Source organism: Metarhizium robertsii (genome assembly GCF_000187425.2).
Source record: "Metarhizium robertsii ARSEF 23 chromosome Unknown MAA_Scf_4, whole genome shotgun sequence".
Lineage (NCBI taxonomy): Eukaryota > Fungi > Ascomycota > Sordariomycetes > Hypocreales > Clavicipitaceae > Metarhizium > Metarhizium robertsii.
In genome coordinates this window covers 157,680-181,304 of record NW_011942182.1, presented here as the reverse complement: position 1 = coordinate 181,304, position 23,625 = coordinate 157,680, and the positions used below count along the sequence as shown (strand labels likewise).

General features: G+C 49.6%; 10 protein-coding genes across 10 annotated transcripts; 6 read left to right on the top strand and 4 right to left on the bottom strand.

Moving 5' to 3' along the window:
- Nucleotides 1-512: 512 nt before the first annotated feature.
- Nucleotides 513-2,369, bottom strand: MAA_08684 (uncharacterized protein; the record flags this gene model as incomplete). The annotated part of the gene is made up of 1 exon (XM_007826682.1): nt 513-2,369. The coding sequence occupies one exon, from the start codon at nt 2,367-2,369 to the stop codon at nt 513-515; it is 1,857 nt and encodes a 618-aa protein (XP_007824873.1).
- Nucleotides 2,370-3,776: 1,407 nt separating this feature from the next.
- Nucleotides 3,777-4,763, top strand: MAA_08683 (phospholipase D; the record flags this gene model as incomplete). Its single annotated transcript, XM_007826681.1, has 1 exon — nt 3,777-4,763. One exon carries the CDS (start codon nt 3,777-3,779, stop codon nt 4,761-4,763), a length of 987 nt encoding a protein of 328 aa, XP_007824872.1.
- Nucleotides 4,764-4,940: 177 nt separating this feature from the next.
- MAA_08682 (Protein kinase-like protein) lies at nt 4,941-5,786 on the bottom strand (the record flags this gene model as incomplete). The annotated part of the gene is made up of 1 exon (XM_007826680.1): nt 4,941-5,786. One exon carries the CDS (start codon nt 5,784-5,786, stop codon nt 4,941-4,943), a length of 846 nt encoding a protein of 281 aa, XP_007824871.1.
- Nucleotides 5,787-7,153: 1,367 nt separating this feature from the next.
- Nucleotides 7,154-8,383, top strand: MAA_11043 (uncharacterized protein; the record flags this gene model as incomplete). Its single annotated transcript, XM_011413009.1, has 2 exons — nt 7,154-8,227; nt 8,318-8,383. The coding sequence occupies 2 exons, from the start codon at nt 7,154-7,156 to the stop codon at nt 8,381-8,383; spliced, it is 1,140 nt and encodes a 379-aa protein (XP_011411311.1).
- Nucleotides 8,384-9,520: 1,137 nt separating this feature from the next.
- On the bottom strand, nt 9,521-10,108 carry MAA_08681 (uncharacterized protein; the record flags this gene model as incomplete). Its single annotated transcript, XM_007826679.1, has 1 exon — nt 9,521-10,108. The coding sequence occupies one exon, from the start codon at nt 10,106-10,108 to the stop codon at nt 9,521-9,523; it is 588 nt and encodes a 195-aa protein (XP_007824870.1).
- A 3,396-nt stretch (nt 10,109-13,504) lies between these two features.
- MAA_08680 (beta-lactamase domain-containing protein) lies at nt 13,505-15,421 on the top strand (the record flags this gene model as incomplete). The annotated part of the gene is made up of 1 exon (XM_007826678.1): nt 13,505-15,421. One exon carries the CDS (start codon nt 13,505-13,507, stop codon nt 15,419-15,421), a length of 1,917 nt encoding a protein of 638 aa, XP_007824869.1.
- Nucleotides 15,422-17,216: 1,795 nt separating this feature from the next.
- Nucleotides 17,217-18,118, top strand: MAA_11042 (uncharacterized protein; the record flags this gene model as incomplete). Its single annotated transcript, XM_011413008.1, has 4 exons — nt 17,217-17,271; nt 17,328-17,635; nt 17,697-17,865; nt 17,922-18,118. 4 exons carry the CDS (start codon nt 17,217-17,219, stop codon nt 18,116-18,118), a joined length of 729 nt encoding a protein of 242 aa, XP_011411310.1.
- Nucleotides 18,119-19,134: 1,016 nt separating this feature from the next.
- On the top strand, nt 19,135-19,959 carry MAA_08679 (Cerato-platanin; the record flags this gene model as incomplete). Its single annotated transcript, XM_007826677.1, has 1 exon — nt 19,135-19,959. One exon carries the CDS (start codon nt 19,135-19,137, stop codon nt 19,957-19,959), a length of 825 nt encoding a protein of 274 aa, XP_007824868.1.
- Nucleotides 19,960-20,909: 950 nt separating this feature from the next.
- Nucleotides 20,910-21,538, top strand: MAA_11041 (uncharacterized protein; the record flags this gene model as incomplete). Its single annotated transcript, XM_011413007.1, has 2 exons — nt 20,910-21,247; nt 21,322-21,538. 2 exons carry the CDS (start codon nt 20,910-20,912, stop codon nt 21,536-21,538), a joined length of 555 nt encoding a protein of 184 aa, XP_011411309.1.
- Nucleotides 21,539-21,748: 210 nt separating this feature from the next.
- MAA_08678 (uncharacterized protein) lies at nt 21,749-22,533 on the bottom strand (the record flags this gene model as incomplete). Its single annotated transcript, XM_007826676.1, has 2 exons — nt 21,749-22,453; nt 22,501-22,533. 2 exons carry the CDS (start codon nt 22,531-22,533, stop codon nt 21,749-21,751), a joined length of 738 nt encoding a protein of 245 aa, XP_007824867.1.
- Nucleotides 22,534-23,625: the final 1,092 nt, after the last annotated feature.

The window sequence follows — 23,625 nt, the reverse complement described above, 5'->3', positions numbered from 1 at the left end:
AATTCTCTCATTACTCAATTCTGAATCTATAGCTTGATTTGTCATGCCTTGCTTGTGCGGGTGTTGTCCAGGGTAATTGTTTTCAAGTATGCCCCGGGCCACACTTTTATGAATTCTAGAACCTCTTACCTCTTGTCCTAAGCTTGCAGTAAAAGTAGACATGTGAGCCACGCTTTTATGGGGTGGTGTAATAACTTGGGCCCAGAGCTCGGGGCCCTGGTGAAAATCCTCGGGTCCTCATGGGGAGAGAGAGAATCTCTGTAATTTCCTGTTAAAAAGAATGTATTAATTGAGTTTTTGGTTGATGAAGTTTCTTTGCCTAGTTTAATTATAAAAGAATGTTAGTTTAGTGATACAAGCCCCCCATAAACGAGCGGCCTGGTCTTATATACGTTATACATCCAGTTCCCTCGAGGCTTGTAGCGTAGCGCAAGTGGCAAAAGTCCAAAGCCCGTTACTAAAAGGAAAAATTACAGCAAATTAAAAGCAGCAAAAGTCATTGCCCGGTATCTTTACTTCCCCCCATACACGGGCACGGTGGTGTAATCTTTGGTAGGAGAGGGTTGTTTGCCCATTTCATTCAGGGTGCGTGGCTCAGGCTTGAGTCCCCATTTTGTGAAATAGCCAGAGAGATTCGTCTTGGCAGTTTGCGCAGCCAGCGTCATAAAGTAATGCTTAGCATCAGCATTGGTGGCTTGGGTTGGTCCGGCGCGAGAGCGCTTGTGCATTTCATGATAGAAGCCGTCTCCGCCAAACGCAACACGGACTTGTTCGAACATGACAAGCTGCGTAAATACGTTCGCGTCGTCGAATACCTTCTTGTCGGGAGCCTGCGCCAAATATTGCTTGGCTTTGTACCATTCTGTCAAGGAGCGACCGGAGGATTTCAGCGACCGCCCAACAGCAAGACTGTATATGTTGACCGTACTCTCGCCTACGGCTTTCCAGCTCCATGTATCAGTATGCTGGCGTTGGTGTCCTAGTTCATGCCAAATCATCCACGACCAGCGGACCGACGGGTGCCACCAGACCCATTGATGCCATTTGGAAGGAATGGCGGCGCGATAGTGCCCTGAATGTGCATTCACTCCATCCTGAGTTTGCACCACCATCGGTCGCAGCAAACTAGGTTTGTCCCGCGGGTTCTTTGCTGCAGTATTCAGGCTACTAATCTTGTCTTGAGCGCCAATAATGTCTCTGTACATGTACAATAATGCCTCTTGTTGTTGCCCCTTGTCTGCGTAGATTTTCGCGTCAGCCGCCAGCCCGGTGATAATAACATGTTTACCGCTCTGTTCAGCGAATGGTACCTTGGTGGCATGAAGCATGGCTTTCCACTGGTTGTTGGTTGTTACACCTTGGCGGAATAGAGGGAACGGTTGGGCCGTGTTGCCGAGCGAAACAGTGATGGGACGTCGGCCCTGACCGGCTCGCTCAACATAGCGAATATAGATGATGCCACCCCAGGGACTAGAAATGGTATTGACACCGTTCTTCAACGGTTTGGACGCTTCCAGTTGGGCAGGCATCAGCTCGTTTCGGTGGTCGGGGTGCACTAATGCTGGTGTACCAACCAAGATGACTGGTTTCAACGGGTTTGTATCGATCCCGGAAGCCGTAATTATAAGAGACGTTTCCGGATTGAGATAAAAACCCGTGGGTTGGAAGTCGGCCCATTTCATGCGTTGTCTCAGTCGTGCGCGCTCCTGTTCTGCCTCTGGAGCGGCATGCACGGTCATGGCCCGCGGTTGTGGAAAAAGCGATGTGTCCGTCTGTTTATAGACTAGAGGGGCACGAACACTCCATTTATGGGTAAAAGTTTTGCTGTCTGATTGTCGAAGACTTACCGAGCCTGTGTCTTTCACATAAGACGTTAGGGTGAGCGGCAGGACAATCGTTGAGCTTGACGTGGCACCAAGAGCCAAGGTGATTGCGGACCATGCATAGAAGTTTTTATCCTTATTGTACCACTCGCATCGGATCCTTGGGGAGCCCGTCTTTGTTCCTGGGCAAGAAGCGTAAACGTACGTTATGGATAGATTCCATTGTCGTAGGTCTGGCGACTCGAGAACTATCTTATCCGCCTTTTGAGGCCCTTCGTTCCATACCTTGGGCCAAATAATATCTGCCTTGCCTATGTAAAATTTTTCCGAGCCTTGCCTGCTTTTCAGTGCCATTTTTGCCTCAGTGCGGCTGGTCATGGCCATCTCCTCGGGCACCTGCCCATCTAGCACATCTTGTCCTACTCTGCCCGGGTTAACATGACGCAACTCGTTTTTGCCCGTGTATTCTTCCTTGGACCATAGGCTAGCAGCGTCTTGCTTGTTTCCAGAACACATATCGAGGGTGTCCAACCTATTGGTTTGCATCTTGGACGAAACATGACAGTTGATCGACGCATCATGAGCGCCAAGGTTTCCCAAACAAACCGTGAGACCTCCTATTAGGAGAAACAGCGTTTTTTTATTCATTGTTCAGCTTGTATCAGTGTAATTGTACTAAAGTAGGTCGAAGAGGCAGCTCGATGTGAGGAGATGATCTCTGGTGCAACTAGGCAATAAGGGCCAGGTTCGACAGATATATTTTATTTATATGCTTTGCGGAAGTATAGTAAAATGTAGAGCGGGGTTAAACTTTTAATTAATAAAAGTATATTATATAATAAAAGCTAAAAGCTTAGAGTAATATAACTTAATATATTTAAAAATTATTTTTAATATTAAAGGTTCTTATTTATTCTTAAAATATAATTTTATTATAAGCTTTAATAGAATAAAATTTAGGTTTAAAAGTAATAATATTTATACTACAAAGTTATAGCCCTAGTTAAGAGACGTAGTTCAGCGGTTAAAGTCTTTAAATATAAGGGTATAGTTCTTGGATTATTATTCTAGCTAAATAAATTAAAAGCTATTTTTTATATTCCTAATTCTTGTCGCCTTATTACCCGAATATATATATAAGTATTTTCGTGGCGGAGAAATACTTTTCTTGTAAAATGTTTAAATAAAATAATTTTATTTGTCCTACATAATAACAATATTTATAGCATGGGTAGTATTTCTTGGGAGTAGTAATTGGGGCTTGTATATTATATATAAACCTACTTTTTAAAGGTGTGCTCCCCTTGGAATATAATACATATAATATTTACAAGTATACTAGGCGTTTTTTGGTCCCGCTGCCGCTTCAGAATAGTAAGATAAAAGGCCGGAAGTAACCACAGCTGCGCATCGCGTTGATAATACTCGACCAGATATTTTATACTTTTATGCACTGGTGCAACACAGCAAAAGGTTCTGGTGTGGACATGGCCGACCCCGTCCGATTTGGTTTGTATCCCTGCTTTCAGCGTTTCCCATGATTGACCTGTACGCAATCGGCCAACGAGGCGTCGAGTGGCATATTTTGTGGCGTCACACTTTCTCGTGACGGGCCTGGCGTCACTCCGTTTTCACAGACGCCAACTTTCAGATTTAGCCACTGCGTTCCAGCATTTGGTCTCGGCATGACCATCGCGCAGGGAATCACGTCAATCTGGTTCGAGGCTTTGGCCCGGAAAAGGACCCGAGTCCCTAAGCCATGCTCTTGTAAAAATCTACCATTTGCTACCCTGGGAGTACTGCTTTATTCCCAACATGTGCAAGATGAAGGCGTAAGATTGTTGTCGGGCAGCAGGTTTCACAGCTGGCGGATTCAGATCTTGGCAATCTCACAATCCGCAGCGTCCTTGGCCGCCGGGAATAGATGCAGCGAGTATTTTGGCTCTGGCCGTCATGACCAAAGCTCCAAGTACAATGGAGCGGCTGCTAAAGTCGCACTCTTCGCTTGTCCTCATCATCGTCTTGACACTTTTCTGCACCATTACGCTACTGCATCTCCTTACCGTCGTCGAGTTTTTCCACCAGGCCGGCACGCAGCCCAACGACGGCGCCGCGCGTCCTCGCCCAGTCTACGCAGTTGCCCACCGCGTGCTCACGACGCAACAAGTCGGCGAGGCGCTACGTCAGGGCGCAAATGCGCTCGAGATTGACGTCACGGCCTGGAAGCAAGGATGGTTCGGAGACCACGACGGCGTCTGGGAGAATATAGGCGATTCCGTCGACACGCTCTTTCGAGCCGCGGCCAAGGCCCGAGAAGCCGGGAGCAACCTCACCTTTGTGTGGCTGGACATTAAAGACCCGGACTGGTGCGATCCGCACGACAAGGACTGGCGACACTGCTCGGTGGCCGCTTTGCAGGAACAGGCACGCCAAATATTGGAACCGGCGGGTGTTCGTGTGCTGTACGGCTTTGCCGACGATACCGCCTGGGGTGTTGGGTACGACTTTATCTCGCGCCACATCAACAAGAACGAAGCTCTCAACTTGGATGGCAAGGGACAAGACCTCCAGGAGCGTTTTCGAAACGCCAATATGACGGACATTACACGGCGGGTACTGTCGTACGGGGCTTCGTCGGTAACGTGGGACTTTGGAAACTGCTATGAAGACGGCGTTTATACGTGCACGGTTCTTCGCCAAGCCATGGAGTCGGGAAACTTTGGGCGCGTCTTTGCCTGGACGCTCCACGGGGGGGAGAGAAGAAGCGTGGTCGACTTTTTGTTTGGGAATGCCGGCGTCGATGGAATTATATATGGATCTGAAAATGACCCATTTCGGGACAACTTGGATACTCGCGCCATCTATCAAGATATCAGAGAATGGGTGGATAGGAATAGCCATGGGCGATATTGGGCAGCGGCAAATGATAGTCCGTGGTAAGCACCTAGGCGTCTTGTTAGCTACATGCGGAGAGAAAGCTGTAAATCATGTTGAGGCTGCAGATTCCCGAGCACTCTATTGTATCTGATTACGACCAAAGCAGAGTTTCCCACTACATATGCCTTTGCTTTTGGGGGGCGTGGCTCTAATTGTAGAGGACAGTTTGGAATATGATTCTTAGGAAATCCTGAGGATGAATTGGACAAGGATGTATTCTAAATCGTAGCGTTTAGTAAACAGAGAGGGAACGTGTTCGCCGAGTGTCTTCCAGTCAATGTTATCCAACCCCTGCAAGGCAAAAACATATTCCCAGTAGTCTGGATACCACCCTGCGAATTCCCAGTCGAGAAGTGCAACGATTCGGCCGCCAGATACCAGAATGTTTCGAGCGGCAATATCGCCATGTGTAAAGACGATGGGATATTCGTTGCCAAGCTGGGTGGTGATCTGGTGCCAGTACATGGACTCGGCCTCCAACCGTATCGGGGGCCGAACAAGCCAGTCGTGTAATTCGGACATTGTGCGGAATGGCCCGCCCGAACGCGTAAAGATGCTCGGGACCACGACGCCCTGGCCGTCCACGCGGCCGAGGTATATACCGCCGAGGCGTCGCATCTGCGCAATGTAGTCACGCAGTTGAGCCAGGATCTCGGAGCGCTGGTCGAGGGTTAGGGTTGGCCACGCCTCCTTTAGCGTCTGACCCTCGATGTATTCCATAGTGATACGGTCCCAGTCACTGCTGATGACTTCTGGGACGGGGATTGTAGTGTGTTCTTTGATGAATCGTAGCGCTAGACTCTCGTTGGGATGGTCATGCACGCCGAAACCATGAGGGGATATGATATATTTCGTGATAGTATCACCGTGTCGTACTACACGGCGGCTATTGCATTCGTAGATGATGTCGCCTTCGGGGTACGGGGCTGGCTGTCGCTTGGGGGGCGGTGAATCGCCAAAAAGAGCACGCGTGCGATCTTGGGCCATTCTTTGCTCTATGCGAGCGAAGCCCCTGGGGTGTGTCATTTTGTGACTTCACCGTTGCTTGCGATTTTCGACTGTGGAAGTGGTGTAGAGGGGAGAATTGCAGACCACCAGACATGATGGATGCCGTGTCGGTTCGAGCTCCACCAATGACTGTGCGCCAAAACCTGCGGGGTCATCATTCCAACGTGCACTTGACATGAATGCTTTCATATGTACTCATGTCCTCGCCTTGATGCAACCTGTTCAAGGAGAGGATCAACTCGTCATGGTGCTTGCTTACCACCAACACACCATCTTGGATGGACATGCCCATGTGGATTCACGGGGGGATGTCCTTTTCTAGGCGATCCCAGGCCAATACCCCAGGAGCTTCCATGGCCATTCCAAGTATCTAGAGCGTCAATTGCATAAGACGTCCACTTCAGTATACATATGTACAGTCACACCATTTCCACGATGTGATCCAACAAGCAAACGGGCCCAATACAACAGCGAGCCCCCCAAATGCCACAAGAATAGTTAAACCAGCAAGGTGTGAATTCTTGTATTCGGTGCTGCGAACCTTGACGGAGGAGTAGAGGCACAGCCTACCCTAGGGGGTTTATCTGTTGCTTGGTTGGCTGTGAGCGTTCGATTGTCAGCAGTGCAGCATTGACTCGATTCAAATCCCCCGCGGCCATCTAGATAGATCTTGTCAGCTTGATAGGCGAGATAGCAAGTGCCAGTAGATGCCACAGAAGCTGCTCGCACGCAGCTGCCGAGAAGCCGGATTTGAGTCGGCTCATTCAGGAGATCGCCTCCATCTGCAAAGGGCTGGCTAGTGTGAGCAAAACGTTGGCCGCCAAGGCGGCTACAGCCTGGGTAACACGGTTGAAACTCATCAATGACATCTCGTTTTGTCACTCTCCCTGTCTTGTTCCCTGCAAGGCAACAGTGAGGCTGTCTTGTCCACTCGCGCGTGTGAAAGGCCATGCATGCCTGCCTGACAACAATCTTGTGAGACATTTTTTGTCCACCGTGGGCAATTGTCACAAAAGCATTGGCAAACTTTCCAAGGGTACAAGCTCAAGAAAAGTGTACATAGTACGGAGTAGTATGGCAACTTTCAGAGCTGAACGGCCCTCCTGCCGGCCAAAGATGACTGCCGACGCGGATTGATCGCCAGGCCACCATTACCACACCCTTATCCGCACGAGATCCTTGTCCTGCATGTCAGTACATGGAGTCCAGACTTTCTCGTCTAGGCGGGGAAGTCAAATTTTTACAAACTGGACAGTCGTATATAGCAATAAGTAGCCGTCTAAAAGCAAGAGGTTGGCCCATGAAGGCATGGCGCAACAACTGGGCATGCTACTCCAACTCGGCAGACATTTGCAAAAACTAAGTGCCATTGTACTCTTGACATTATGAGGGGCATCGATCCTACCCGTCCTCAGACCGCCACTCCTACAGGAGAAAACGTGAGGGACATCGTATACTCTTTTGAGAACGCCACTCAGCATTGTCGGTCTGGGCGACAGAAAAACCGTCGAGCACCCAATATCGAGACTGATGTATATGAAGGTAAGCTCCATGCGGTCAAGCTGCAGTCCGAAGCCGAGAGCTCTAGAGCAGTCCCTGCCATACCGGCCAGGCCTGCCCCGGGAAAGGGCAAAGCACAAGCAGCACCCGGATGGGAGAACGACGATGCCACAGAGATTTGCAAAGACAGACCGTCGAGAACGTCGAATCGTCGACGGGAGCGAGAGCTCGAGTCCCAACTTGCCCTTGCCAAAGAGGACGTCGCTCGGATTTCCGCCCAACACACGAAATGTGAGGTTGAGATCGAAGGACTACAAAGTGAACTAGCCAGACTACGACTTGACAAGCTCGAAGTTGCGCAGAGGGCGCAAGAAGTCATGGCAGAGATGGAAATAGAGATGGACAAGAAAATGACGCGATTAAAAAAACGAATCGAAACCGCCGAGCACAAGGAAATCGAGCTCAAAAAGGACCTGGAAGCAAGCCAGACCCGAGAGCACGACTTGATCCGCGAAATCGGGGAGCTAAACGAAACCGTTATCAAAGCCTCCGAGGAGCTTCGCCAAGACTGCGAATACCAAATAAGCCGGCGCAGAGAATTGAGAAATAGCGCGGGCCATAAACAGCTCCCTGTGCAAACAGAGGTAGTATCTAGCCCGAGAACCCCTGTTGAAGAGGTAGACGGGCATTCAAAGTACGACAGTGATTCTACGCCCCATGGTTCCGTCTTTGATTCTACGACCGCAACAAGCAACTCCCTTCTTGGAACCTCGGTAAGCACTCGCACAGATTTGACCGCCGATGCAGACCACGAGCAGAACCAAAAGGGTGTCAGAGGCAGTACAGCACGCAAAGACCAAAGGCACTACTCGAACAGCACAAGGACGTCTCTATCTAAATCTAATGCTAGAGAGTCCGAGAACAGCTTGTTCTTTGTACGAAAAAAGGGGGAAAGGCCTGTAAGTGTGGGAATATGTACCGAGCCATGTCTACCATTGCTGACTCTGGACCTGATGCAAAGCGATCTTCTCTCGATGACACTACACTAGTACGTGTTGGCATTCTTTGGCTTCAACTTGGGATGGATAACCGCTGTGGTGTATGGCGGTATATAGAATGATTACGCATCGCCCTGCTGTGGGCGAGGTCATGTGTGTGGTCTGTATCTCTTGGACTGCTGCGCGGGATGTATCATGGCGACGTCTATTGAGCGAGGAAGATGATGTTACTGGATGAAAATGGGAAATTGTCCAATATTGTCTCAAGGCCGGTTAATTGTGTTTTCTTCTTCTTCTTTTTTTTGGCATTGTTTCAGAGAAAGGCCTCTAGAATGGAAGTTCTGCTCTGCCAATGTGTCCAGATGCGTGTGGTCACGTAAAATGTTGACTTCAATCGATCGAACTCCTGGTTAAACGGGAAAGGTTGGTATTTTACACTTTGTGTCTCGTTTTGTAAGCCATTACGCATGATTTACGCTATACTGTGTGTTAGCGTCATGCTGCTTTTATAGATCACTCCTCTCACAACCCTCGTCTCATAAAGTGCAGGAAAAAGCTCGTTTACTGTGCAAAAAATACTATATTACGTATAAAGTAATAATAATAGGGATCCTAGCGGCTGAGGATGTGTTATATTTAGTCGACTGAAGGATGAAAGGTCTCGATGTTACTACTAAATTATCCTTCTGATATCACTGTTAATTGTAGCATCCAAGCGTGTTACTTGATCGATTCAGTGCCTTTATCAGATGCCTATAAGTGCTCTTCCCCAGAAATACTGGCGCTCTCTTAGCGGATTCGAGTATCGACCTATTGAGCCCGAGAACTTCTGGTGTTCCTTACTCCGTTTCGTGGCTGTTTACGTCTTCAAATATTTGGAATGTAATACTCCCTATAGGTTCCTTGGTTGGTCGAATATTGACATGTCTCACTTGCAAGTCAATGTCGAGGCGGGTTCACTTATGGAGAGTCTCATGTCCCTGTAATTTCCTGTAGCTCTCTTTGAGGATTACCGTTTCAGTCTGACACCCTCTTTTTAGGTGTATGAGGGCTTGAATTATCTGCCGATATATAAGCCACCTCGTAGTTGTTGCTAGCAAAAATATCCGTTGCAGCCCCGTAAGAATTGACACCGTGTGCCAGGCGCGGCACAATTCGAGACCGAGGCTAACACATACGGCCAAATATAGACTTTGAAAAGGCAGTTTATTAAGCTAGGTCCAGTTCTGTCTATTGACAAATCCGCTGCAAGTCTTAACAATAAAGCCCACCATCCTCATCGATTGCCGTAAACCCAGACACGCCAAATGGATCCCGCTTCGTCAGATTCGCATCCAGGAATGTAAACGGCGAAGGGGCCCCTGCTTGGGGATTATTCGCAGGATCCAGCGGCTGGATGCCAATGCTGTTCGCCAAATCATACGCAAGCGTCACGTTAGACGGCAAGTTGGGACTGCTATAGAGCGTGCACGACCTCTTGCCGCCATCACCCTCCATGAAGGTGTGTTTCCAAACCCAATTATCACAAATGTTTGATAGTTCCAGGCATTTCGCGGCGCAGTCACAGGCTGATTTGAAGCCGTCCTTAAAGTAAAAGTGTAGCTCAGTGGTAACGCCGGTCATATCAATGCCTCGGTAGTAGCGGACACAACCGCCGGTAGGGGCTTGGAGGGTTGGGAAGCGCTTTGTGGTGATTTGCTCCTTGCAGATGGCCCATTTTTCGTAGTTTTCAAAGTCGGGGAAGATGTCTTCCTTCTCGCAGTGTTTTTCGCCTTGGGGAGGATCAGTAGCTCCTCCGAGGGCGGCGAGAGACAGAAGGGTGATGACTGTCTTGATGAACATGGCGTAGGTCTGGTAAAAGAATGGTGTAGTTGTTGTGTTGTGTAATATGTTTGAAAAGTCAGAATGAAATAATTGCTTGACAGACTAAAATGAAGAGAAAAAGACTCCCGGAACAGAGAGTTTATATAAACGAGTGTTTAGTAGGTACCGTTTGGCCTCGGAGATCCCGTGTCGAATATCTCCGAAAGACGAGACCCGTCGTAAGGAATGGACGTCAACAAAATTCACAACAAATTGCACATGTTTGAGGCCTAGACATTGCATGTCTTGGATATATCATGCCGACCAAAGCCCGCGCCGAAGGAGTTGATTGGGCAATTGGCAAATCCGACGTCGCTAAAAGGAATTGTGGCTTCTCGGGGCATCGTTGGAGCCGCTCGCGGACATTTGGCTAGGAATAACGTGTCGGCTTGTCTTGGTATTTAGGGAATCTGGGTGGAATGCTGCTGGTAACGGTTTTTGCTGTTTCATTCATCATGTAAGAAGAGTGTTTGCAGCTCTTGAGGAGCTGGGTAGCTATTTACATAGTCGATGCCCAGGGGCATATTTTGAGACCTTCATTTGGCGGCGTCATTACATCGGCATCAGCCGAGCAGATCCAACGGCCTAGCCCCTTGCATAAAAGAGAGAAAAGGTCAAAATAAACATTCTTAGTTCATGTAGGAATTCAACTTCGTGTCACAAAAACAACGCGCTCTAATTGAGCAGTATCTGTACTTCGCTATACGGCGATGGAGCTCAAGGTACAACATTGAAGCCTTCGGTGTTGGTAACAAGTCGCCCAGCTACTACTGCATCCCATTTATCTGGGGTATAGCCGTCTCTAAAACTGAGTCACAAGTCCGCCTATGTACATGTAACGTTGTTTGAATACCCTGCTTTTCTCGGTTTAACCCTAGGGCAAAAGTGTTGGTTACTGTCTAATCATCAAGCTGCGTCAAGCTTCGCCCTTGCATTCTGAATAGCCTGTTAATTTCCTGAGAGAATTCTTGCGAAAACGTCTTCGCGAATTTCTATTTTACTGTTACACGGAAAAGGCCTAACGCATCGTGAAGCCTAATAAAGGGGCCTCACCGACAAAGGACCTATTCGTTACACAGATTGAACACATGCCCGGGCAGAAGCCCTAGACACGAATGTTCCCTGTATATATATATATATAGTGGTTACTGATCCCTCTCTTCCTCTTAGAAAACCAAGGACCTTTGACACCCTTCAAGATTATTTCTGAATTTGAACCTTTGTAACAGTAGGAATTTGACGAACTCTTACCAAACGCATCCATGGTGCTGCATCAAACGACTTTACGCCTCTCTTGTCCCCGGACGGGCCGCGAGAAGGCGGCTGACCGACTATCGAGGCGCTTTAGAGAGAAGCCATAGAGCGTAAAGGGAAATATGGCTTACGTGTATGGGCTGGAAGTCGGGCAGTTACGAAACGTCACGGGCTGGCGCAAGCAACATGACGACAACGGATTTTCACCGACGATGGTGCCGCCGAACTTGTATTGAATGGAGCACGTTGACTATATGCAAGCCCGTTCGCATCTGGTGTTGTCCGCATCCGGGTAGCCAAAACTCGATGTCCTCATCTGACGGCGAAAATACGCGTATAAACCAAGACACCGGACACAAACAATTTCCCTAAATTGGCGTACCTGCGGATTTGGCACACTATACTTGCCCTTAGTATTATCGCATGCATCTTATCTACTATGTCAAACGTGTTCTCTTAATAGTATTAACCGTGCTATTTCCGGCGAATATTCCCAAGGAAGACGACTACAGCATTACAAGTGCCGAGGCCATTCGAAAACGAGCAAAATGGCTGCGTATGTTCAATTAGTAGGTGGTGTGGGGATTGGATGGGCATCTTCTGTTGCCATTGTAGTCGTTGCTCATCTCTGGCGCCTGATGTGCGTATCAACTTCATATTCAAGATCCTTGGGGCTGTCTCATATTGTGAGCTTTATCGAGACCTCTTGCTTCGCCTCAACGTCGGTCCCTAGTTTAACCACAGCTCTAACACAATGGCAGTCGGAACGTGAAACGCGCGGGCGTAAACAAGGCTAAAGCCGCCCTCTCCAATTTTATAGTCAAAATAGTATTTTTTGCTAACAAGGGTATCCTACGAAAAGACATTGACATGACTACCACCATATTAATTTAATTCATTCCGGATATTCGTGCCTTGATGAAGTGACGACGCCGCCATGGCAAGGAATGCGAGGAAAAGAGTGATAGTCTGCTGTCAAACAAGTCGGCGTTTTGGGGAATCTCACCAGCACTATCAGCCGGCCTTTAACGGATTTAATGCTGGTGGCCTCTTTTGCTCCTACGGGGAGATGCAGCCACCGGGTCGCTCATGGTCTCGCTTGCTAATAATAGGCTCAAGAAGTTATGTGTATATATGAGAGCAGTGTGATGAAATAACTCGCTCGCACTGGATGGCGAACTCTGCGTCCATTTGAAAAGACAGTCGGTCAAAGCAAGACAGCCATCCGGCCCACCATCAATGAATACGCTTACGAAAGTTCCCGACGTAGGGGTTTCTCCCAACCATGGGGTGCCTCGCTCGCACTGGCGATACTTTCGCCACAGAGAAGAAATAGCCGTCTTCTCCAAAATTCCTTCCCATTAAAGCAGCTCATATGGATCTGTGGTGAGCTGAAGTCGCCAAAAACAGTCGTAGGCAGCGGTTGGAAGGACGCGAAAGACACGCGGCGTAGCATTTGTGTGGTGTCACCGGTGTGGCTACGTGGAAGCGACTGCTACAGTCGCTTGCGACAGAGCCAGTAATCGAAGGTCGCTGTGACCATTTCACCCGTATCTCGTCTTGCCGCGATGACCCTGCATCCTAGTCCAAAAAGTGTAGTTGTCCCTCCATCTTCTGCAGCATCTCCGGGTAGTGGACTGTTGGTCTGTCGCTTGGAAACGCGAACCGGTTGACCATCAAGCACGTAGTGCCTGCGGGTGATGAGTGATATTGACACTATTATACCCTCAATACCAGAGGCAAGCCATTGGAATTATACTTAGTTGATGCATCATGTCATATGTAGGCGGTTGCTACATACTCCGTATACGATTGAGGGGATGGACCCCTCACACCCGCACCTGAATGCACTCGTTTCCAAACTTGGGAGTATCGGGGACAACTAGTCTACGGCATCTCTCCCGTGTATTGGTTGTCTTGTGTTACAATTGGAAGCGGGGTAAGGATGCATCCAGAGTAACCGCCTCTTTATCAATATATAAAATGCTGGTTTTTGACGCGAGGAAGGATGGTGATGAAGAGATTTAGAGCCGGGCCGCTATCAAAAAACTTAAAGCTCCCCTTCTTGTTGCTCATTTTCACTTCTAATCTTCCTTACAACCATATCTATTACTCTTCATCATGAGCACCCCAAGCGACAACCATGACTTTGAATTTGCTCAAAAGGGTCTTGTTGCTACTTTTGTAGATCCATTCATCTACTCCGATCGGAAGCAAGAAGTTATCTGGGACAATGACGCCTACAATTTCCTTCAAGAAGAGGCCCCAGAAACTGCTAACAAGTCTCTATGGAGACAGGGGCAGCTCTGCGCCGTGAAAGCAGGTCTTTACCAAGTCACCACTGGGATTTACCAAGTGCGTGGGACGGACATAGCCAACATGAACATTATCCAGATTCCGGATACCAACGGCATCATTATTATCGACTGTCTGACCTGTGTAGAGACCGCGCGAAAGTCCCTTAATCTCTACCAGGAATTCCACAAAGGCCAGTTTGGCCAAGACCCAGAGATTAAGGCCCTCATCTATACCCATTGCCATGGCGATCACTTTGGTGGCGCCCAGGCAATTACAGAGATTACGGGTGATGATCTGAGAATTATCGGTCCTGACGGTTTTCTGGAACATGCTGTGAGTGAAAATATTTACGTTGGAGCAGCAATGGGCCGTCGATCGATTTATATGTACGGAGAAGGATTGCAAAAGTCGCCAACAGGACAAATTGGCTGTGGGTTGGGCCAAGCGTTGCCGTCGGGAACCAGCTCCTTGCTTGCGCCAAATCAATACATCAAGCAAGATGGTATTTTGTCCCCTGGTATTGAGGGGCTGGAGATTATCTGCCAGTTGACCCCGGGCACAGAAGCCCCGGCCGAAGTCAACTTTTACTTTCCGGCATACAAGGCCCTTTGCATGGCGGAAAACGCAACTCATACCTTACATAACATCCAGACACTTCGGGGCGCCCAGGTTCGAGATGCGAGGCTCTGGTCGCGATACCTTGATCAAGCTATTGCCTTGTTCGGCGATAAAACATCAGTCGTGTTTGCTAGCCACCACTGGCCGACTTGGAATGAAGACGGCCAGAACTTGGTCCTCCCCTTCCTGGAGGAGCAACGCGATTACTATGCGTACCTTCATAATGAAACGCTCCGACACCTCAACAGCGGCCAGACTCCCGTGGAGATTGCCGAGAGCATCGAGATGCCGCCGAATCTGAGCTCCAAGACGCACCTCAGGGGGTACTATGGGTCTGTCAACCATAATGTCAAGGGCGTGTATGACAAGTACATGGGCTGGTTCGACGGCAACCCGGCAAATCTATGGCCGCATACCCCCGTAGACGCGGCGACGCGATATGTCGCCTGCATGGGCGGCAGCGATCTAGTTCTGGCCAAGGCTAAAGACTTTATCGCGAACAACGATTTGCGATTTGCAGCCACTCTTTTAAGCCACCTCGTTTTCGCCGATGACACGAACGCTGCTGCAAGGAAGGAGCTGATATCAGTCTATACAACACTCGGGTATGGTTGCGAAAACGGCACGTGGCGGAACATTTACTTGACGGGGGCCTATGAACTGGACCACGGACCCCAGGCCGCTATCAACGCAATTTCACTCGAGTCCTTAATGTCTGTTGATCTCGACGAGCTCTTTGACGTGGTGGCCATCAACGTGGATGGCCCTCGGGCATGCAATGAGCCGGGCGTCACCATTGAGTTCATGATAGGCGATATGAAGGCGTCGCCCAAGCAGCCGACTGAAGGTGCGGGCTGGCACGTCCGGCTGAGCAACGGTGCCGTCACGGGACGGGCTGTCGAGTACGTGCCGTCTCCGGAGCCGCGGGACCCCAATGCTACATTAACTGTGTGGCTCTTGCACAAGGCTCTTGTTGAACTGGTGGCATCGGCGGTGGCGGGTAAACCCACGAGCATCGACTCTCTTGATAACGTGACCACCTATGGGGATACGGCTGCGTGGGATACGATTACCTCACTCGTTACGCAACCAAACGTTGCGTTTAACATTGTTACGCCCTAAGTTGTATCTACTGAATAGCTAGAATGATTGTATGAGACCCCCTTGTCAAACCCTTGGTGTGTGTGTGTGTCAGGCCATCCAAGGAAAGTACTACACGTTGGGTAAAGACTTGAAAACTAGAATTATTACCATGGTTTGATTGGATCAGGCGTAAGGGGTTAAAGGCTGGCGCGGCGACATGAGCTAGGTAAAGTCCCCCTTTCCAGACCGCGCCGCAGCTTTAGACCAGTTTCCGGACATCTATCCCGGTACCTCTTCCACCAACAGATGTTCAACTTTTAAGGCGTCAGATATAAGTATACCTTGGACTGCTATTAACATGACCATTCTCGCATATGCCCCCCGCGAGACCACGACGGATCACCCATGTCTATTTTACGACCATCCACTTGCCTCGGCAAAGCCATTGGGATCAAATGTGTGCGAGTTACGCGTTTTCCCTTCTCCCTTCCAACACATCTCATTCATATTATGATATGTGTGGGCTCTAGCCCTGTTATTCGTCCGAGTATTTGTTTATTTCCTTGCATACATACCTTCCATAACAAATCAGTTTCACGTGCTGGTTGGAATAATTTAACAACGTCCTGCACTTGCAGTTTGTAGAACCGGGCGTCATCGGCATAAACAGGTAAACGAGCAAAGAAAAATACAGTTTAACCTACACATTTTTTTTTCTAAATCATACCCAGAGCAGAAATTCCTCGTGCTATCTGCTCTTTGCTACTCGTGCCACAGCTCTGGATAGCTTGAGTCAGAGTTCTCCTTAGGAGATTACTTTTCCTGCTTGTGTACAGTCGCTTGAATAAACTCTCACTCCATCTTGCTCGTAGTCTTGTAGTCTTCCTTCAGGTTTCGTTCTGCCTGCTGATCTTCCACCGGTCCGAAATTGGCGACATCCCACTGTCTCTGGGGGACAGCGTCCAGAGCATTGCCATATCGTGGTAATTAATTAGCCGCTCTTTTCTATGATAATACATCGGCAGCCTGGTAACCAGCTGGCGGCATACATAGATGATAGAACCAGGTAAATTGCTGACTAAGATTCGCGCCAGGATGATGGCGAGTCGCGTATTGACTCGTCGACGCTTCCTGATCATAATCAACGCGTGTCAGTGTCCAGCAGCAACTAAAGGAATACCTCTAAAAGATATGATATTCTCTGCTAGGAGAAAACACTCGCCGTCTGATGAATTTATTCAAGTATTGTAAAACACGGTCACTTGTGGCCTTGACACATTCACCGTGGCCTCCATCAGCTGCGGTTGCACCTCGACTGGATTCCTCTTCGCCCATCGAAGAGGAGAAGACCCCATACTATGCCGCCCGTCATTTCTATCCTGTTTTCCTTAGCCAGGTGCTGAACGGTAGATATCAAATTGCAACTAAACTTGGCTATGGATCCAGCTCGACGGTATGGCTAGCCAGAGATCTACACAGGTGTTTCTTCCTCTTCGTAACGTTTGACGCTTCAGTTTTAACCCTAATGGCTTGGTCCCAGTTGGCGCTGGTCTCAGCAAAGATATGTCGCACTCAAGATAAATACCGTCAACTATCGCCGTTGTCAGCAAACTTCTGAAAACGAACTCGCAATTCTCCAACACATTTCCGACAAAAATCAAGGACATGAGGGTTGGAACTTTGTTAGAAGACTATTGGGCTCATTCACATTGATGGTGCCTCCGGAACCCATCTGTGCCTTGTTCTCGAACCCTTACGAGAACCATTATGGTTGTATTGCCGGAGGTTTGTCGGAGGGGTGATCCCCTGTAACGTTCTCAAAATCATTCTGCAAATGACTTTACAGGGGCTCGATTATTTGCATTCAGAATGTGAGGTCATTCACACAGGTTTGTCAGACTATCCAAAGTTCCAAACACTATATACAATATTAACTCCTAGGTAGATTTAAAGCCGGATAATATTCTGGTCAAGATTGAGGACCCTGCCATCTTAGATAGAGATGCTCGTGACGAATACCTGAATCCTTTGCCGCAAAAAATTACAGATAATGGCATTATTTATCTTTCGCGAAATGACTACGGGCAGTTTTCCAAACCCACCGGGATAATACAGATCACCGACTTCGGTTCGTCGGTGTCGGGCAAGATACCACATTTTGGATGTATTCAAGCAGATTCCTACCGCGCCCCAGAAGTGATTCTTGATGGTGGTTACTCTTATAGCGCGGATATATGGAGTCTCGGAGTCATGGTAAGACCCCCAATGTCAATAGCCACGGGGGCAAGTACACCATTAATAAGACAACATTTAGATCTGGGATCTCCTTGAGGGGAGACGGTTACTCGATCCGATTGATAAGCGGATGGGCGAGGAATATGATGAGCGCGTGCACATTGCTCAGCTCACTGGTCTTCTGGGTCCACCACCTAATGATATGCTGTCTTACGGTCAGAGAACATCAATATTTTATACGCCTGATGGTCAGTTTACAACTACATTGGAAACACGAGTCCAGCTCACTGAAACGCGAGTAAAGGTAGATTCAAACACCCGGACCTAGTTCCTCAGGACATCGAATTTGAGAAGACCGTGACTAGAATCAGTGGCCTGGAGAAGGCCAAATTCCTGGAATTCGCGAAGAGAATGATCAGGTGGAATCCAAGTGAACGAAGCACGGCTAGAGACTTGCTCAAAGACCCGTGGCTCTACGAAGATTATCCATGCGAGATGTAATCTTGGGCATGCCGACGTCGCGGGGTTATGCTACATTCTGATACTAGCCAGCTCTACTAGCATGCTGATTTTGTGATTGTAGTCGCCTTTGTCATCGTCGTTGTCGACAGAGGAGTATACAAGCAGATTCACAAGTGAAGGCCGCCTTCTCTTTATACACAGGGGAGCCTAGCCTTTGCGTGTAATGCATCCTATTCTTATTCTCTAATTATTATTTTTACAGAAAATAATTCATTAGATCTGTTACCCGCCCGCCAACGTGTTCGCGGAAGCCTTTCCCCTCATGAGGTCCGGCTCGGACTGGACCCAGAGGGACCGATTAAGGGTCAAGCACACCAATTATATTTAGTAAGTGAAAATTGAGCTTTACATAATGTATCCATTCACAACCCTGCCGGCATGGTATCCGAAGCTAGCGCGGTGGCACAGGGCTCTTAGAACGGCTTGGCGGCAGGTGAGGGTTAGGGTTAGCCTGACAGCTCATTCTGTCCGCGGGTGGGAACATGGAACACTTTGTATCGCTCACACAAGCGAGTACTGCAGTATACATGTATACCTAATGCAATTAACGGGCGCGAATTCCAAAGTACCGGGGCCTTCAAATGTCCGCATTAAAGTCTGGTCTGGTGGTCCCTGGTGCCTGAGCCCATGTGCCTGAGCCGCCGAACCAGCGTCTGGTACCTGGCCTGGGCCAATCACATCTATCAACCCCTGTCTCGCGTGCCCAACACCAGAATGGCCCTCGACTTGATCGCGGGTCCTTTCATCCCCAGCCTCATTCCCACTCCATTCCCATTCCCATCCTTGCCTGTGCGAGGGCACATGTCACTCATTTACTCATTCGCTAATTCACCTATCCATCCGCCTCTCTCCCACTAAGAAGCGCCAGCCGCGCGCGCTCTCTGCCCAAGTGCCGGCTCTGCCAACGCAGCTGACCTTCTCTCGTGTCCGCTTGGCCCGCCTCCTCACCGCATGTCGTCCGCCGCGCGCCAGTCCCCAACCCCCAGATTGATGGCATGCGCATTCCTTCCCTAGCTGCGACGGGCTTGTCGCTGTCGCTGCCTCGCCTTGGCGGCCACTCCAACTCCGACTCGGACTGCGGCTCGGCCTGCGTCACGCCGAAAAGAGAAGACACTTCCACCATCTGGGCGACGCCTCACGACAGCTACTCGTCGTCGATTGGGGTGCCCGGCTGCAAGATCAACACGGATCGCGTGGCGTATTGGCCACAGTCGGTCGACTGCGACAATATATGTGTCTCGCTCGAGTACGACGATCGTCGAGTCTACCTCCTCCGAATCGACCAATCCACCGGCGCCCACGACGTCAGCTACGATGCGTGGAACTACCTCTACACGGGCAAGTCTGCCACGGAGAAGCCAACCGCGGGCGGTCCCGTGGCCATGCAGTACCGCAACGTCGATGCGTCGAGGTGCAAATCCCTCATTCACACCAAGGACAACAAACTACCCCTGAGCGCTGCCAACAGCATGAACTTTCTTGCCGGCTGTCTGGCGCAGCCCGACAGTTGGGTGGCAAACAACTACATGACGCTCAACATTGTTGACTCGATATGCACTCTGGGCGTGGACGAGCAGTGCAAATTACACTGGCCGGATGCCAATCAGCCGTCTTGTCCACACGTCTTGGGCGGGCAGGTTTCCCTCAAAGACGCCCCCGTTTATAACATTCAGTACCCATCAGGGAAGAAGGTCCTGGCTTCATCCGGACTCCCCAGCGCTGGCGGCGGCGATGAGGATAATGCTGCTGGACGTGCCCGATGCCCGTGGGTCTTGCTTGCCTGGTGCTTCGTCCTTTTTCTGTCTTGTTACGATTTTTAATGCCATGGTGTTTGTTTGAACTTTGTCTTGTATACCCCTTTCACTGTACATTTACCTGGAGTGTACGCCGCGCGATGCCACACTGATGTACATTTACCCATTTATTCATAGCTACGGAATTGAGGCTTTTTTACCGTTTGTTGAGCATGTACCGTTCGGTGGCCGGCCCGATTTTCAGGTTGCTACCGAGCTTAGATTGAAGCTTAAAAGCTTGTTATAGGACCCAAGCAACGCCTCGTTTACGGGACCGGGGAATGTGCGGCCAGAATGGCCTCGGCCGGCGGCTATGGTTCCCGATGCAAGTTAAAATTCTTCAGTTAAAACTATGGGCGGCCGACCTTCTCACAGCCACGGCGACATCCGAATTCGATTACGTACCCGAATCACGACTATTTAAGAATATTGAAGCCAGCCTTCCGGAAGTGCAGCAGGGGTTGCATCAGTCTCGTCATCTGACCAACTCCCCAAGCCGTCGTATTACCAGTGGTTATATTCAACTCAACAGCTTGGCATTATACCCTGCCCCGTCGCGACCAACTCTTGCGTCGCCGCGGCCCTCGGCCAGACCAATCCCACACTCTTCGGCTCTTGGCCGCCGTCGAGGAATCCCCGTCTTGTCAATCTCCCGAACCCATCCGGCGGGGCCCCGGAGCACTCACCTGAACAAAAGGACGCACAGTTATGCACCTTGGTTGGCAAACCTTCCCCAGGGAGAAATCATGGGTAACGACATGGCGCTAATACGGAGTCATGGTTAGAACTATTGCGCATCGGTGGATCACAAACGCCCTGCAACCCGTAAATGGGACAGGCTTGCGAGCGCGAGCTTTTGCGACTAAATCGACACATATATTTCCATTCGATTTCCCCGGATGAGGCATCTTGAACTCATCTGTCCATCAATGCGTCCTTGATATTGTCGTCTACACTCATCCTCCATCACATCCGTCATGATGCGCAGCGTCTTCACAGTCTTGACTGCTATTGCAGCAACAATAGCAGCCAGTCCCATCTCGCACTCCAACACAACCAGCGGATCCCTCATATCTATAACGGACAGTATCATGTTCAACATCCCACTGCCCGAGTTCACTATCCGTCGAGACAATGAGCTACCCAACAAAGTAGACTGGACCAGTGACGGATGCACCAGTTCCCCGAATAACCCATTCAACTTCCCCTTCTTGCCCGCCTGTCATCGGCACGACTTTGGGTATGCCAACTTTAGGCTGCAGACGAGGTTCACCAGGACCAACAAGCTAAAAATAGACATGCAATTTCGCACAGAGTGAGTGCCGTGCTGCGCTGAACCGTGTCAAGACAGGATACAGTTGCTGACGCCCTTTTTTCTGGGAACAATAGCCTCTATTACCAGTGCGAAGACAGTGCCGCACAAGGGGTTTGCAGAGCCTTGGCAAATGTGTATTACGCCGCTGTTCGGGTATTCGGCGGCCATGACCAGACGCCAGGGAAGCGCATGAACAACGGGCTGCTCTGGGAATACCACGCCTTGGTTGACATTTACGAGGAGGAGGTCCGGAAGGCCCAGGCGGCGGGAGACCTTCCGCTGCTGCAGTAGTCGCGGACATGTCTACAACTGGTTCGGATATATTAGCTACTAGATCGAAATAGAGGTACTGATTCCTCTTGAACGGGAACTTCTTGGCGCGCCGGTGCAATTTGATCCATTTGATAATGAAGCTACCTGAAACACACTCCTCCAGATCAATTTCATACCATTTGTCCCCCTGGCCGCCTTTTCCGATCCTACTCGTCTGCCATCAATCTCCTACACGCTCTCATCATACTCGTACTTGAGCCGAAACTCAGCCGGTCCGTACTTGTCCAGCCTCCTCCCCAGCGGCGTCATATCCAACAACTGCAGCGTCGGCATGATTTTGTCCCCGCCCCTCTCCCAGGTCGAATAGGTGTGGAAAATGTCCCCGTCGCGCTTGTAAAAGACACTGAAGCCGGGCACGTCGCCGGTCCACCAGCGCTTTCCCCTGGCCTCCATCTCCTGCTTGGTCCGGAAGTTCATCTCCACTGGGCACACAGACTCGTCAATCGTCGCGTGCAAGTCGTAGTTGAAGTCGGTGCCCTGGCTCGAGTACCACGGCCACGTCCAGCCGTTGGCCGCCTTGAAGGCCTGCAGCTTTTCGGGAGGCGCGCGCGAGACGCACACCAGGTTGGTGTCTTTGAACCGCAGGTGTCGCACGTCGGGGAGCGCGTCGGCGATGTGAGAGCATCCGTGGCAGCCAATTTCTTCGTCGGGGCCGAACATGAAGTGGTATACGATGAGCTGGGGCTTGCCATGGAAGAGATCGCCGAGGGTGACTGCCGCCCCGTTTTCATCGTGAAAGGTGTATTGCTTGTCTACCTTGACCATGGGGAGGGCGCGGCGTTGTTCTGTCAGCTTGTCGTTGGCGCGGGTGAGTTCCTTTTCCTTTTCGAGAAGATCTTTGCGGGCGGCGAGCCATTCGTCGCGGCTTACGACCTGCTTTTTTTTAGATGATTGTCTTTGATCTTGGTCAGCTTCCTAACCTTGTTGTTTACTGGCTCAACGGTAGTAGACATTGTGAGTGGTCTGGTTGAATGTTTTGTTGGTGTTTGCCACTGACGCTTGGGTAGCTTGCTTTGTGAATGTGGTGTATTGACTCGATGTGGGACGACACTTTTATACCCAATCTAATTTGTCGTATACTGTATACAATAATGCGCTGGCAGAGAAGAGAACTTGTGCCGTGAAATCGCAGCCACTTCTCTGATTTGCAAGTGCTGTGGCGACGTGAATGGCGCCTGTGTCTTGAGATACCGTGTGAATATTTCTGCAGCGGGGTAGTCAGAATATGAACGGCTTGGTAGACCTTGCGTGAAGGTGGCTGATGCCAAACTTAATTTATCACGCTGTATGCAAAGCAGTGGTTCTCACGGGGAGCGTTTCAAGCTGATGATTTGCTCCCTTGCGCCACATTGCATGCGAGCTTCGCATTCGGACAAGGTAGACCCAGGCCTGAACAGCCAGGGCCAATTCGTTTCAATAAGGGCATTTAATGCCAGCTTCTTGGTTCTTTGTTATCGGCCAGACTGGTCAGACCACAACGGGCAAATGGACATGTGTGCCTTGTTTCTACGAATTGTCCAGTTCTACAAGTCAGTCAGCACCACATCCAAGAAACCTTCAACTCTGCCTTATTCTTTGCCGCAATAATCGTGTGCACATGGTAACATGCGGTGCGAATAAAATCTTGGCGCCCGTTCACGCTGTTCCGCCAACGTGTTCGACCAATCACTAGGTGGACAGGCAGTTCGCTTTGCTTTTGAGATCGTCTATACTTGTCTACAATATCTACATAGACGTGTTTCCTGTCCACAGCCCGGACTTTCTGTTCAGAAACCTAGGTTCTATCACGTTACACAATCTTTTATTCCCACATTACAGTCCATCAGGCCTTGTGGCGTTTCTGAGGCTCGTAAAGAAACAGGTATCGGTGGGTGGGGAAAGACTATGGAAATTCTCCTAGGCTTGATTGATAATGACCAGAAGTTTTTTATGGACTTACACTACATTCAAGAGCTATACGTGTATATGCACCTGCTTCTGTTACTCGACTGGAATGCTCCAAAGAACGTACAACACCAGATAAAATGAGCTCCTATACGAACTCA